The sequence below is a fragment of the Pogonomyrmex barbatus genome, unplaced genomic scaffold (assembly GCF_055798465.1).
Source record: "Pogonomyrmex barbatus isolate J1 unplaced genomic scaffold, ASM5579846v1 scaffold2, whole genome shotgun sequence".
NCBI classification, from domain to species: domain Eukaryota; kingdom Metazoa; phylum Arthropoda; class Insecta; order Hymenoptera; family Formicidae; genus Pogonomyrmex; species Pogonomyrmex barbatus.
The window spans coordinates 2,405,180-2,422,299 of record NW_028297116.1 but is presented as its reverse complement, the minus strand read 5'-3'; the positions used below and the strand labels follow the sequence as shown (position 1 = coordinate 2,422,299).

The following is a 17,120-nucleotide window of genomic DNA, read 5'->3' as shown; positions in this document are numbered from 1 at the left end:
GAATCCATGCGATAAACAAAGAGTCAAAACATGGTCAAACGTTTTATCTGACATCAGCTTGTCAGACACTGAAACTCTTTAAAATTAACTCTTGTACTTACTCTGATAGCATGACATCCAAACTATATATAATAAAGCACACGCATACATACGAAACATCGTATAAGCACGGACGAGCGTGTGAATAGAGACAGAATCGAAGAGGGTGAATCGCATTAAAGACCCCTAGACAAAATGTATTATAAGTGGTAAACCTACATTTTTCTTATTTAAATAAAACATTAAAAGGGACATAATAAATCATTTGTGTTATGTAAGAAATATGTTTAACACTTTCATTTTTCGGAATACTAAGAGACTGCTGCAACTCGGATTCATTAGTCGCTTAAGTGAAACTTGATTGAATGTACGAACGATAATCATCTGGATGAAATTTTATCTTGGACTGAATAAATTATAGTCCCTATAATATTCATCGAAAGTTACTTTTGAAAAAAAAATAACAACAAGAATATTACGGTCGCAATAAATAAAATTGTGATTAAACAAGAAGAGTTAAAAAACGGGGTAAAATGTCAAAATTAAAATAACAAATAACAAATTGACAAAGCTTGGGTAAAATTATAATAGTAGTCTTTAAAATTAAAAAAAAGCAAACAGATAAGCGTGCGATAATTAATCACATTAGCGGCAACAAGATTTCATTATACTTGTAATTTTAAATTTAAATAAATAAAAACTTCATCTGGATGAAATTTTATCTTGGACTGAATAAATTATAATCCCTATAATATTCATCGAAAGTTATTTTTGAAAAAAAAATAACAACAAGAATATTACGGTCACAATAAATAAAATTGTGATTAAACAAGAAGAGTTAAAAAACGGAGTAAAATGTCAAAATTAAAATAACAAATTGACAAAACTTGAGTAAAATTATAATAGTAGTCTTTAAAATTAAAAAAAAGCAAACAGATAAGCGTGTGATAATTAATCACATTAGCGGCAACAAGATTTCATTATACTTGTAATTTTAAATTTAAATAAATAAAAACTTTGTAATACGTGAAATGAATATGTATGTGAACGTGCTACAATTTGATATTGCGTAAAAAAAGAATCACAACAAAACGTTTCGATTCGATCATACGAATCAATCAAAAATCACAAACGAATGAAAGCTTATTGTGGATGGTAGTTAATCCAGACACGATGCGCAGGTACTATTCGTCACATAGTCGAGCCGAGTCAACACACTCGACGTGTTTCGACGATATAAAATATGCTACTCTGGTGTAGACACACTCTCCATGGGGGCCAGAGAGGGCCAGAGAGAGCGAGCGGCGATCCCACAATATTAATAAACCCTCTCTCCTTGGAGCCGCTCCGAGAGCTCCGAAGCTCTTTCGCCTATCTCTCTCGGTCCTTTTTTCGGGTGAGCCTCGGTAAAAGGGACCACGCCGAAACGAGACTTCCAGACAGCGTGGCTCTGCACATGGTCACAGGTGTGCCTTCGGGCGCGTTCGCTTCGGCTGCACGCTCGCACACACACACACACACACACACACACATATGTATATACACGCCGACACGTATGCATACTCGCGCATCCCCGAATATTCGTGTGTCCAAAAAACCATTACTTCTTCAACGTTACCGTTCTTCAACGGGTGTCTTTCTTCGTCGTAGTTTTCATCGACGCCGCGGCACGGCCGTATCGATTTTTACTCGGACTTTTACCACGATCTCTCGCCCGTCCCCTTTCGCCGCGTCCCCCGCACCGCACCGCATCGCACCGCATCGCACCGCATCGCACCGCATCGCACCGTTTCGAATTCGTCGCGAAATTTGGCCGCGAGCGCCGAAGCGGTTAGCCCTTTTAGCTCGGATCGGAACGCGGCGCGGAGCGGAGCGGACAACAAAAGCGGCGTTAAAGCATTCGGTCCGTCGGCAATTTTTTCTGGTTCGATTTTGCGGCGGAGGCACCTCTCGGTGAGGAATTCCATCCATCAGTCGGGCCTAGATTACGCCGCGCGTTAGTTACAGAGAGAGAAAGAGTGAGAAGGTGAGGAAGGGAGAGCGGAACACGCGTGTACGTACGTCGAACATATATGTGTATGTGTGCGCGCGTGTGTATATGTATGTGAGAGATGGAGTGTTTCGAGGGTGTCGAGGGGGCGAAGGAGGCCCGAATAGAGGTAGAGAGAAACTGGCCCTGGAGTACCTTAAGGCTAGACGCGGCGGCGGCAGCGGTGGCGGCGGCGGCCGAGGGAACGAAATGGGCGCGAATGCGGCGAACGCGGCTGAGGAACAAAGAGACGCGGAGAAAGAGGGAGAGAAGGAACGCGAGAGAGAAGGAGAAAGAGAAGACGAGAGAGAGAGAGAGAGAGAGGAGAAACGCTCTTGGGATTCAGGTGTTGATGACCAGACACCGTGCCAGCGCGTGAAGCAGCAACGAAGAAGGCGGCAGAAGCAACGCGCCGCGCTGGCGGTGGCTGAAGGCGGGATGCCTTTCATCTTTTCATCTTTGTCTTCTACCTCCAAGGCTCTCTCGCACATCTTTCCGGCCGAAGCGCGGCCTAGAGGCGGCTTCCTCGCCCGATGCCTCGATGCACATCTCACCGAAAACCCCGCAGCGGGAGCTCTCCTCGCTGTTTCCTACACGTTTCCCAGACGTCGACTTCGGCAAATCGTTTCTCTGACGGGGAATCGTCAAACGAGGCGGCTCCGGAAGCCAATTTTATCGCGTCGAACGACGTGGTGGTCGCTACCGAGCCTAGCTATATTAGCTACTAATGTCTTGCATTCAACACGTGTAATAAAAAAATCTCAAATATATATATATATATAATATTTCAAATTTCATGCCGACAGGAAAAGAATTAAAACTACACCGACCGAAATTTTTCGGAAGATCTATTTATTTTTATGATACCTTCTTCCGGAAAATTAAATTGCAAGTTTTTTATGTGTGTTTCCTATATGCTGTTTAATTAATATGAAACTAGAGCTCGTCACAAGGTATACTCCAAGATATATAATTACAATACTTATCAACGCTGAAAAGATCAAACACGCTCGTTTTCTCGTTTATCACGCAAAGGGCTTTAGTAATATGGTGAATGGAGAAATGGACAAAATTCGAAAATTTTAGAGACGTCTAAATAATTATTTGAAAAATAAAAATAAAGCGAATTAAACTCGGACGGAAATTTAAATAGGATTAAACGTGCCGTGATTCGCGAGGAAAGTTTTTCTCGCGCGTTCCAAGTGGAAGAAATCCCGTGGGAGAAGACGAGGTACTCGCGAGAGTACTCGCATTATGCTACAAAAGATGGAGAGGTTGGCCGTGGCGTGCCGCGGCGAAATTAGTCGAATTCTCCTTCTCCGTCGAAACATTTGAGGTTTCCGTCGCTTCCGTTGCGCCTTTTGTTTATTCGCGAACGCGAAAGCGCAACGAACTCTTCTCGTACAATACGATTCGATATATATGTATATCGGACATGGAAACTTGGACGCGCGGTGATTTAAGGCTGTTTCAGACAATAATATCAATAATCAAATAATTTTGAGGTCAATATCACGTACAGGATTTGTATTTAGTTTATATACATCAAATATACATCAAATGCGTGATATATCTGTATTTAAATAGCTTATTAAAAAATTATAAATTATCCTTTTTACTTCATATGTCATATCAGTGATAATATGTTAATCATTTTTGTGACAAATAGTTCAAGAAAAATTTATGCAAGGGCTCATTTGCCCTCTGCACAAATTATTAAATTATAGATTATTAAATTACTGACATATGATATGCACAAAAGTGTTAACGAGGTTGAATGCGAGGTTGAACCTAGATTCAAACTTGAATGCGAAAATTTTAAATTTTAAAGTCAATTTTCTCAAAAAACAAAGAAAACATTTTTTATCTGTTTTAGAACATAGAATTATTTTTTTTCTTTATGTGTATTTATAAAGGGATAATGTATTCAAGAACATATTGATATATCAGATTGGCAATCTCGCAAATCTTTCGCAGTAATATTAACTATTCGCGATAACATTAATGATACCAAGAAATTCGTATCATCTTTTAACAAATCTTTGCATTTGATTCGTCGAAGAATCGAGCATCGACTGGAAGTGAAAATCGCATTATTTGGAGTCTTTGCCCTGATACTCGACTAGAATGTTTGCCCAGTAAACAGTAGGTTTCGTTGATTTGCGCTACGTATTATATCGAATGTTATCACGTGGTACGACCGTGTTGCTTTCAATAAAAGACGAATAGGTTGTAAAGTAGAAGTAAGAAGTGAAAAAGAGCGAAGGCAACGAGAGGACTAAAGGTAGAGACGAAGGTAATTCCGTTTGTCCCTTTCTATCTCGCGGTCGGCACGTACAACACCGCCGTACGAATTCGATTCTTCAACTTCGTTGTTTTTCCTCATATGAATTTGCTCGAAGCCTCGTCAAGTCCTTTTATTTTGAACCGTGTTATAATGGCACAAATAATGATCAAACGTGAGCGCGCGCACATTTTTGCGATCTACTACTAATCAGATAGATGACTAAACTCTGTCAACATTAATTTTTCGATTCTCCCGCTCGTGCTTCGATTTTTGTAAAAAAATGAACACGTGTACTTTTTTTTTTTCCACATTGACCTGACATCCATCTATGGGATAAAGGGATTGTATTTAACTTGATATTTCCAAGTTGGAGTTTTGATCTCGTCTGAAAGCTTGAAGAAGTAGATATCGTGTTCACACCATCGCGCGATGCTCTTATCTAAATATTTTACACAACCATATACACGGTCGGTGCACGCTAAATCGAACTGCTAGTTGACGAGTAAACCAAACTACTACTACTACTAGTTCAGGTGACCTCTAGAGACTATACCTACCGACTTGTTTGTCGAGCATTGCCTTTAACGAGCTTTATTAACGATAATCGATTCGCGTACTTGTAGAGCGTAACGATTGATCATACGAGGTCGATGCGCCGTCGTTGAATACTATCGCGAATGCTTTGTCCATAAATCGTTCTCAATGGAAAGTAATAATGAGAGGAGGGAGGGAGGGGGGGGGGGAAACGCTCTGTCGTGTCTCCATTATTTAGTCGCGATCTCTCTCGTATAGTCGTACATTTTCAATACTGCCTTATCTCGTTTGGTTATCCTGGTTATTCTGAAATCGAAACAACACGCGAAATATCCGATTCTTCTCCTTAAGCTTTTTAAAGCTTAAGTCCTATTTGACGCACGCAACGCTGACGCACGAACATTTTTTTCATTCTTAGTTAACAGTTCGGCGAACCATGTAGATAAAATAATTTTAAAAACGTAAAACCGTTAAAAGTGTCAAATTAAACACATCTTTACCTTTAGAGAATATTTAAAATATTTAAAATATGTAAGGTCTCAAAAAGCAGCATAGAGAGACAGAAGTATACATATACGTATGAATATATAAAATATCTCTAGTATCTTTTCTATTCTTAGTGACTATTTATACGACGATAAAAAAGAGAAGTGATGTCAAGAATGATTACACCCCTCTCGTTCATTCGTTGTGGTCTCCTCTTCTTAGATGTATCGCAAGAGTGTACGCAACGAGACCCACCAACGAGCGTGACTCGCCGAGGTAGTCCTTATTAAATCTTCCCCATCTCCATTAGAGCCAGAAATTACGGATAATCCTTTTTATTACGCACGCTACATGGACTCCCATGGAAAGAGAGCGCAGAAAGGCAACCGGTACGTTAAAAAAAAAAAAAGTCGGGATGGGTCGCGGCCACGGTTCGACGCGGCATGGTGGTCCGCGCTTCCCATTCCCGACAACAAAGCGCTTTTAAACAATCTCCATTGTGCCCGTAATCCCGAGCCATGCGTGAAATCAACACGTTTTTCCACTTAATTGACAAACACACGCCTCTCCATCCGTGTGTTCCCGGCGAGCGCCCACCAAACATGACTTATATCGATAACATATTTCAAGTATAACGAGTAATATAACAATGCTATTACTTTCAACCAGTGTCATTCGGAGCCAGGCTGAAATGGCCACATTTTGCGGCAGACCATTTTGCTTTTTGGATTTTAGTCGGCGCGAGATGTATTTTACGTTATATATATAAGAAATTTTGAAATTAAGGAGTGTCATCACAACAAGTTTGCTAAATTCACAGGGAAATTATTTCCAGGGAAATTTTCGTGGATCTATAAGAGTGGAATAGAGCTAAATAACTTGGGCGAATTATCTTTAGGAATACTAATCTTACTCGCGAAGAAATTAAATTCATTTTGATCATGTGAAAAGTACAAACATCGACAACTTTTCATCAATAACAAAGGAAAGAAATATACAAGGGGTAAGAATAAAAAAAAAAACACTCATGCATCATATCATTATTTTACGTATATACAATAATTTATTTCGCTACGAATCGTTTCTACATTTACAAATCGTTTTGCTCGAGCGAGTACGAGTACAGAATATAGATGGATGCGACAATGCACAAATGTAATGAGCAGCCTCTCGTTTTAAGGAATGCAAGACGTATAATTTAATCGACAGAACATTACATGAGGAATCGCATTTGGTAGTATTCTGGAAACGAACGAAAATCTGTAACGACGCAGTTTCAATTTTTACAAGTTCAAAATCGAAATTATTATTAATTGGATACGTTCTATATAAAAGGAATTCTGCATCTTTGTCCAAAATCAAATATATAGAATATTTTTCTTTTAAATTGGATTTTAAAAATATTGGACAGGATTTCATACGTCATAAAAATAATTTACATAAATCTTAATCTACTTCTCCAGCCGTCGGCTGATTTGCGTAAAATTCAATTATTAATAAATTAATTATATTTTAACTTACAAATGTGTATTACATTTTTACAAAGAAAATGAATAAAGATAAATAGGTGAGAAATTCATATTTTTGTTATTTGCACAGAACTTTATAAATTTTATTATAGAAAATAAACGATATGTTACTTTTTTATATAAATATTCTCGAGATATAAGAAATCTGTAGATTTTTTTCAATGATTAGTGATAATCAAAACTTTTTGTTCCTTTTATATAAAATACTCCAATTAAACGGTTATACAGCACGAAATCAACTTTGAAACTCAAATTTATATGAATTTCAAAGTTAATTTTACATTGTTAATTATATATATTAAACTTAATATCAGTACAGCTGTGCTCGCGCCCGCGTCTGCGTCTAACCGTTTAGAGATCGTCTAATTAATTAATTACATAGGCGGAAGCCGCGATGCGACTTTGTTCGAGCGATAATTGTCATCTTTATGCACAACGTTGCACATTACCGCTCATTCGAATGTCATGGTTGACAATAATCGATCGATCATGTTCGTAAGATAGCCGTCCGTAAAATTACGAATAAAACTGTTCGGATAGTTAAGTTCCGAAACTCTTGTGGCGCATGAAACGAAAAACCAATATCAGCAAGCAAAGATGTCCCGACGAGAAGACAACATTTATGAATCAAGGAACTAACGTTTTATCTAATGTTTTCCTGTGTCCGCGTTGCATCGATTCGTAAAAACGAATTGGACAGAGAATCGCGGCAATTAAGACCGATCGATTGCAGTTGAGTCAAAAACACCCGCGATCGTCTCGTCTATATTTCGTCGCGTTGTCATTGAATAAGATAGTATCCATTTCGAGATGTCAGTAGTACGTAGCGATTGAGCAATTCTGCTAAACTGAAGAAATTTTCGCGAATCTATTTTTCTTGCGAGACGCACTCTCGTGAATATCTTACACCTTCGTTTATCTAATAGAATCCGATCAAAATTCTTCATATATCTTCAATGATACACTTCGTATATGTGATTTGAATTTATTACTTTGAATATGTATTACATACGTATGTATACGTATGTACGAAAATTATATTACGATTTAAACGTAATATAATTTTCGTACATTATAAACGTATAAAAGTAGCATGGATTATTATCTCTCGCTCTTACCAGATAAATGAAGGTGATTTGAATCGCAAACGGCACATCCGAGGGACACGGAGATGTTGAAGCACTCTCGGAAATTCTTTAAGAAAACATTCTTCGACATCTTCAAGATGCATTACTATGCATAAATTTCGCGTTGCTCGGCTAATCCGTTTGATAACAAGTCGATCAGGACAATGGATAGAGTTCAAGTAGCGGTGCCGTAAGATGGCCTCTGAACACCCGTGGTCGCGATCGACATCGAGTACCCAGCGTAAAGCGGCCTCGGCATGAGGAGCGAGGACTTTTTCGCGATCGGCTCGTCGATCAACCTCGAGGTCTCCTCGTCGCCAGCACCAGTACCAAGACCAACACCGACACCGATACCGCCACTGCCACCGCCACCGCCACCGCCACCGCCACCGCCACTGTCGCCACTAGCCTCGTTGTTGTCGTCGGGCGCGATAATGTTCTCGATAGTAAATGGTTTTTTGACCCTCTTCTCGGTGTTCGCCGCGGTCAGAACGACTTGATCCTCGCGATTGGAGGGCAATTGCGTTCGCTCGACCTCCACCGCCAAACTCGAGATTGGCGACAAGTGGCGATAGGAGGACGTTTTGGACGCGAGCGAGTTCGGCGAGGTGGGCGACGTTGGTGGCGACGAGGCGGTAGTCACGGCGGTGCTTCGATAAAGATTCATTCTGGACGACGAGGACGAGGACGAGGACGACGAGAGTGGCTCCTCCTCGACGCCGAGTTTGTCGCGATTGTAGCCCGTGATCTCGTAAGCATTTTCACCCGTGAAGATCGTCGTCTCGCTATCCCTGCCGGTGGTAACGGCGAGCACCGAGCCGCCATTCTCCAGCGCGGCGCGGTCGCTCGACAGACGACGCTCGTCCCGCATGTCCCGCGTCGAATGGATGGCCTGCCTGCTGGCGGTCTGCTGAAGATACGGTAGCTGCGACACCGCGTACGACGGCGAGACCGCCGGAAAGCCGGGGAAGTTCCAAGAAGCGGCGGAGTGCAGCAACGCGGCGGCCTCGTACGTCCTCAAGATCTCGTTACCGCCATCCGTGGCACCGCCCGCGAGTCTCTGTCTCACTTCGGGTGACAGCAGATAATAGCCGGCGGTGACGGCTTCCGGCGCGGTCGGTCCGGTCGGCAGGCCGGCGGTACCGCCGTCGAATCGGCCGAAGCCGGCCGTGCCGAAATCCGCGCTGTGATTCGAGGCGCTCGCGACCATCATTCGCCTCTCCTGTATCTCCCATCGGAGCAGATCGTCCCGTAGACGATGAAGATTCGCCAGGCTGAGACCGTTGCCGGGACACGTGACGCTCGCGTCGACGATTCCGCCGGTCGACGCGACCGCCGATTCCGAGTGCGAGTGCGAGTGCGGCTGCGGTTGTGGCTGCGGCTGTGGCGGCGGCGGCGGCGGCGGCGGTGGCGGTGGAGGCGGTAACGGCGGCGGCATCGCCGAAGCGAGCGCCTGCAGCTCGGACTTGAGCAATTCCTTGTCCGGCTTGTGAAGCTTGAAGCGCTTCCGTCGGCGGAGGAGCGAACCGTTCTCGAACATGGACAATGCGGCGGGATGCAAGGCCCAGTAGGCTCCCTTTCCCGGCCGGTGTGGACCGCGCGGTACCTGAAACCCGGTCGTTTGCTTTACAAAGTTGCTGCCACAGTACCGAGTTATGGTGTAAAATATAGTATAATCATTTGATTTAGAAAAAAAGAAATAACAGAGAACATTAGAAAATATTACAAGTATATTTAAGATATATTCTACGATCTTCCCTCCCTCCCTCTCTCTCTCTCTCTCTCTCTCTCTCTCTCTCTCTCTCTCCCCCTCTTCCCTCCTCCTTTCTATTTATCTGTCTATTCATTTTATTGTCCGAATCGACACGGTCCGCACATATTATTTCAAGAAAATAATGTTTTATACTTATTATTAATTTAAAGTAATTCCAGATTGGCTATTTCTACTTTTTCACAGAAAATAATTGCATAAATGTGTCATGAAATTTTTGCGCAATAAACTGCGACCACAAAAGATTGCTTAAAATAAACGATAAAAACGTATATCTATCACCGCCGACTATTATTTACATCGCTATTGTGCATTTATTAAAACTGTAATGTTAAACTATGTCAAAAACACTTATAGATAAACTAAACTTATTGAATTCATTTATTTACTATTAATTCTTGAAGTAGTTCAATTTTTCACATTAGAAATTTACTTTGTAAGAAATTTGTGAAAAGTTCACTAATGTGCAAACAATCAAATAGTGACTCAAGCCATACCGGTAGATAACATGACAGATAACAAACCGCATGAATTTCGTATCGATTCACTGTTAAATGTCTGTCTGAATTTGAACAGCGTTTATTTTTGCCAACTTTTCACGAATCATAAACTTTATCCTTTGTATTTTTAATAAGAAACGAGTGAAATTGACATCGCATTGGATTTATACATAAAGTGTCATATGTCTCCCTTAAATAAATGTCTCCCTTTTCTTAAATAAAGATTTATATATAATATATTTTTTTATATATAAAACATATATTTATATTAGCGTAATTTAAAATCGAGTCGGACAACTTTGAATCGCAAGTCTGACAGCTGCGCAGCCATTAGTATGTAAAATGAAAATGTGATGTGGAAATTGGAAGATAAGCGTAATCTATGTAACGATAAATTAAACGATAGATAAAAAGTTTCAGACTATTTGGAATAATAAAATGCAAGAATACGCGTGTGGGTGCAAAAGAGACACAGAGCATTCGCGTCCATTCAATGTGGAATCAAGAGTCGCGTAGGAAACTGAACGGTCGAGTCGCGGTTGAGTCGATTGGAAAACTCTCGGAATCGGTCGGAAACTAGGTCTGCGCTACTTTGGGAATGCACGCTTTGGTGGAATAGACATTTGCGGACATTCGCGCCTTAATTGATATCTCGACGAGCGAGAGTCCCGAGAGACGGAAGATATGCCGTCGCCGTCGCCGTCGCCGTCGCCGTCGCCATCGCCATCGCGTAAACGTGCCGAGCAACGATGTCCGAGGCAATTACGCGATTCTCGTAAAGCACGGCCGCTCGTATTACACACTGATGTGAGTAGCCCGTGTTTTTCCCCTCTCGGCATCGCGTGGAAAGGCGCCTAGTACCACGTCCACCACCGTCTTCACTCGGCGATGGCCGATATAAGGCGCAGGTCTCCTAGCCGCGATTGATGAGCTGTAGAGAGCCAGGAGAGCCATTACTTGCCAGGAACGAACAGGTTTTACATTTAATAACGCGAAACGATTATCTGCCGATCGGCTGAGTTAATTCGATCGGAAAGGCATAACCTGCTGCCGGACAGATCTCGCGGAGGAAAATATATTACCGCCGCTATTATTAGTACCACGCCTCGACGAGAGGTAGACGAGATCGGTCAAGTTGCGCTCGCGCTGCGTCTTTTGCGTCATTTCTTTCCGTCATCACCGGCAACCTCGAATTCCTCGATTTCCGTCGCGTGGGAGAAGGGGGCAGACGGGAATTATAATCAAACACTCAAGTTCATTTCTAAACTTCAAGTATTGTGTGCGTTAGAGAATTTCCTTATGCGTTTATCAAAAGTGACATTTCTGAGAAACGCAAAAGATGTTGAGAGAACTATTCGTACTACGGAATTCGTACTTGAGCCAATTAAACTTCCTTTATGTGTATTTTGTGTGTGTGTGGGTTTTATATATACGATATGGATTTAAGTTTGCGATTTCAACATTATAAGATTTCTTTCTATACGGAATAATGTCTGTAATAATGTAATATAATAATATGTTTATTTTCTTTAGATTTTTATGTTTCATAGAGAGAATATATAACTCGTACACATATCGTATATATCGTATGTGGAAACTGTTAGAGTTGTAATTACATTTTTATTGAGGAAAACAACTTTAAATTGACCGATAAATCCGCATAAAAAAAGCGAATGGATAGATTTTCTCTGTCAGCTGTTATAATCTATGTACATATGAATAATGTCAAATTTAGTTTAATTCGCAATCAATGCTCGCTTCTTTTGGCATAAAATTTCTCAAAAATTTCTCGCAGAGACATTATTACTTTCCATCGTTTCCGGTTGTATACTTCACGCTTTCTAGCGACGGTAATTATTATTCATTGCAAATAGGGACCTATATACAAGATAAAATTTGCCTAATCTAAAGGATACAAATATTTATACATGATTGTGAACATGTGTGTACGTGTGCGTAAAACCACAAGAATTTCAATCGAGTTTTTAATATAAATTTCAAATTATAAATTGAAGTCTTAAGATTGACTTTAGATTTTTGGATAATGTTTCGATCATTTTTCTTTAAATACGCGTATTTAAAGAAAATCTCATACATCGAAAGCAACATATATCTTCAATAAATCTCGAGCTATATATTATGAAAGAGTTGTATGACGATTACAAAATTAGAATGTAGAATTAAAAGTTATATAGTCTATAATTGAATGCAATCCAAGATTCTAAGAAGTTTCCAAACCTGCTCAACCTGCAAACCTGTTGCAAACAATTGATAACAATCTCAACATATCGGTTATATTTTACAATATTTGTTGTTGGATTGATTTAGTATAATATTGGAGTGAATACATTTCTAAAGTGATATAGACGGCAAATACATGTATCGGTCGCAAAGTTGAATTATGTATCATTGTATTACATGTGTTAACAAGAACGTAGGCGGAGCAAGTATAAGGTTTCATAAACATTTGAAATGTTATCTGTCGCTGTATGACCGGTTATCACTCTTGGTATTTGAGTATATCTTGTTCAATGATCGTGGTCTCGAATGCCGAGTAAGCCGAGAATCAGTTGGAATAATGTTCACGAAAATTGTATAAATCTAGCCTTAGAAAGATTTCAGGTGGTTTGCCGCGCCTTTTGCGTAGGATCAAAACTTTCGAAGGAAATACTTTCTCCGACACGAATCTCCGACAATGTGTACAAAATATTTTCAATCGTTCGATAACACGCGGCGCGCAAGGTCGAAACGTGACTTTACACCGTGACATCTAAGAAGCGAGCGACGAAAGGGGCGAGCGACCGGCGTTTCTTTCGTAATTTTTGAGGAACCGCGTGTGAACGGGATACGCGCCATGACGGTGATCGCACACGTTGGCAGGTGCGAAACAGATGGCCCGATAATACGGCGACCAAGCACCTTGCGCGTTGCGTCGTCGCTTCGCGAGCCCGGACATTAACGTTGAAAAGGCACATCACGTCAATCAAAGAGGCAAGATCCGTTCCACTCCTCACGTTCCACGCTTCGTTCGATGACCGCGATATTACTTTTCGAGATTTTTTACTTTGCTCTTGAACATCTGGATTTTTGCGAGTGATTCATTGCCCTCGTTAGAGCGAAGAGATAAGAATGTTAAGATTATCCCGACGTTTTTCTGCATTTAGAGACAGGTTTCGCCAAGTTGTCTTTTAAATCTTAAATTAAGTAATCGTTATTCAAATTGATCTCCTTGGCTCGGCAATGATCAAGTGTAAACTCCGCCGGTTTTTGGACTAGAGAAAATCGATCGACGAATCGAGGATGTCTTGCGGGATATCACTTTTAGTTACTAACCTTAATGAAGCAATCGTTGAAGGACAAGTTGTGCCTCAAGGAGTTCTGCCATCGTCGCGTGTCCTTTCTGTAATACGGGAAGCGGTCGGCGATAAACTTGTAAATCTCGGCGAGTGGCAGCATTTTGTCCCTCGATGACCATATCGCCATCGCCGTCAGCGATATGTAGGAGTAGGGTGGTTTCTGATCACCATAGGTATCGCGCGAGGGCCGCGGCATCATCGACAAGCGGCGGCGAGATCAACGATACCGAAGAGCAGTCTCTCTCTGTCTCACTCTTTTCTCTCGAACACAAACCTCGAAGCTCCTACGTGTGGCTCGACACTTTCCACGACGTTCGCCGATAATCGCGCGCCGGCATCCTTCGAATCCTCGCAAATCGGCAGGAACACGAGGTAGGCTGCTCTCGCTGCTCGCAAGGGGAAACGGAAATTTCCATCGGACCCAACCACGGGGCCCCGCGGCCGGCCGAGGCGAGGAAAGTTCGCGCCCCTGCGTCCCACGCTGTGTGTCACAAGAGTATCACAATCCGGACGATTCCCAACACTAACCCTCGCCGCGGTTCCGAGTTCCGACGAGCTCGCTCTCTGATCGAGACCCCCCGAGCACGCCCAGACGCACACCAAGTACCCGCGATCGCGTCTCCGCGGATACTGCGGCAGATCTATACCCACACCCCCGCAACGGGCTTCCCCTACTCGCGTACCCGCGGCTTCGCCGTGTCTCGGATTGGAGCCCGTCGGGTCTGGCGTTCTCGACCGGTCTCGCTCGCGCTACCGACAACAACCTCCGTCCAATGGCGCGATGGCTCTCCCCCCCCCCCTCCGCCCCACCTGCCGGGAGTTGCCGCGCGACATCGAAAGGGCGTCGTCCGTCTGTCGGAGCTGGATTCCGAAGGGCGGAGCTTTCTCTCGAGTACCGCTTCGAGTCACCTCCCTCGAACGAACGGGAGCGGCCGAATGTCGGCCAATCCGATCGAGTATCGCAACCGCCCCCTCGCGCGTCCACTGATACAGTGCGCCACCGAACGCCACCGGGGGGTACGTTACCACTGTGGAGGACGAGGAGAGAGAGCATTCTGTCTTTCGCAACGCGCGGATCGATCCGCGGCGTGCTTTCGTTCCGAGGATTGAAACCAGGGTAATTTTGTCGAGTTTAATCCTCGAACATTTGATAACCATGCGGGCAGCCGGTGGGTATATCTTTCTTCATCTTCTTTCGATCAAATTTCTTCATTTTCATTTCATTTTATTATTCTTAAGCATACGCGATTGTTGAAAACAAGAAAATATTTCAAATATAAATAAATCATCTATCTATTTGTGTAATTTCTTAACAATCTTAGAGCGTTAACAATTTCCAGTAATTTCAAATTTCAATTTCTCGTAAAGATTTTTACGTTCATTTTATAACTTTTTAAAGTGACAATATTGTTGTAACGACAATGAGACGTCATCGTCGTTGTGAAAATATAAATGTTGTTTAAAGTTCCAAAATAGATTTTTTTAGACATCAACTCATAAAGATTAGACTTGGATTTATTTCCGATGGAAATATGGATTACGAACTTTCGAAAATATCTCGATTATCAAATCTATTTTCATTGATCGTGAATAAACGTGTAGTGAGCAAATGTAAATTATCGAGCATTATCGCGAGATTTCAATATTCAGTTTTGATTAGGGAAATCGTAGCACTTTTATTCTGTTTTCGCTCAATCACGTGAGTGGGACTATAAATTCTACATGTGTGCTGACCCGAGTTGAGTACTATTAGCGAAATTGTACTGTTTATCGAGAGAGAACTCAGAATCGATCTTTTTCTAGTTAGCAAGATCCAACCTAATCTCTCTAGATCGGTGACCGCGCCAACCCTACAGGTAGAGGAGAAAGGGAAGAGGGAGAAGATAAACCAATCGGAGCGAAGCACTTTCCTCGCTCGGAGTTTGCAGACGAGAGGCGTGTCGCTACGCCTCGTGTCTTGCCGACAAAATGGCAATTCTCGTTGCGCGTAATGTACACTAATGTGTTCAACTAAATGTGTTTTCTGGAAACGTCTTCGAAAGGAATACATCGCAACTGCCCGAGTAGAAATTGAATCAGGGTGTTACAAGGCTCTTATCTCGTAATCCTTAATGCAAAATCAAGTCCTGGGGAACCTTGATAGGGGCCTTACAAAAAATGTAACGCAATTTTCCGTTAAGAACCTGATAAGGAACAAAATATCAGGGGGTCGATCATGTAACTTTTCCCCTAGGACGGAATGAAAAGTGAAAAGTTTTACGTGAACTTACGATCATGTACGATTTTGCGGGATCATGTATTCTCTCAAATGTGAAATTTTTCATGTGAACTTTTTCGTCATGTACTTTGGTGGCGGAAAGGCGGAAATCTAGGGAATTAATAAATATGCTTCGGAATTAGAGAAGATTAAGGCTGCGTTAGGATTAAGTGTACGTAGTACATATACAATTGATTATTAAAAGATACATATAATACTGTATCAATAAAATAATTTTCATTAGCTATAAAACCTATGAAATTATGTTTCATGATTTCACTTTCCACGCATCCAAGCTATATACATAATCGCTGTACGTGAAAAGTTTCACGTGAAATGTCAAAGGTGAAAAATGAAAAGTAAAAAGTGAAAAATGAAAAGTGAAAAATTTCACATAAAGTTACATGATTGATGGTCCTTATCAGATTTCTAGTGGAAATGCCTGATATTGCACTTATGATAATCTTATTATAATTTTAATATTATTTAATTTATACTTTTAATATTTATTGTATTCTTATTTATTATTATTTATTTTTTATTTATTATTTATCATACTACTTATTGTGTTATTTATTATATTATATGTAGGCTTTCACAGAAATAAAATTATTTTATTAACTATTAATATAATAACTTTTTTACATTGAATAAAATTAATTAAACATTTATTTAACATTATACAAGAATTTTTATATACAATGAGATACGATATTAAATAAGAAATTTAACTTAAATTTAAAGAGAATAATATATATATAAAACAATTAAAAATTTTTAACAATTAAATATTTTAATATTTTAATTTAAACAATTAAACATTTTAACAATAACATTTTTACATTTTTTAACGATTTAACATTTTTAATAATTTAACACTTTAAACAATTAATGTAAGAGCCGAGTAAGAGTTTCAGACAAACAACAATTCAACATTTTTTTATTCCTTCGGCTTTCGTTCATTTCTTTTTCCGTCCCAATCCTTGGCATTATTTATTACACTACCTAGTACTTGAAAAAATTTATCTTCTTTAACTGGAAATAAATTATTATAAGCCTTATATCGGTTATAATAGCATCTGAAATATATTTATATATTGCTATAGAAATTAAAGAAAATACTTATTTGTAATATAAAGAATATGTAAAAAAAAAAATTTGTAAATAATAATAAATTTCTTTAAAAATAGAATTAGTTTTTTGAA

The 17,120-nt window shown here is 40.6% G+C and overlaps 1 protein-coding gene across 1 annotated transcript; it reads right to left on the bottom strand.

Annotated features, from left to right (window-relative positions):
* Positions 1 to 6,415: 6,415 nt before the first annotated feature.
* LOC105430543 (uncharacterized) lies at positions 6,416 to 14,390 on the bottom strand. The gene is made up of 2 exons (XM_025219105.2): positions 13,636 to 14,390; positions 6,416 to 9,637 (listed from the first exon to the last, which is right to left on the bottom strand). The coding sequence occupies exons 1-2, from the start codon at positions 13,855 to 13,857 to the stop codon at positions 8,207 to 8,209; spliced, it is 1,653 nt and encodes a 550-aa protein (XP_025074890.2). The 5' UTR covers positions 13,858 to 14,390; the 3' UTR covers positions 6,416 to 8,206.
* Positions 14,391 to 17,120: the final 2,730 nt, after the last annotated feature.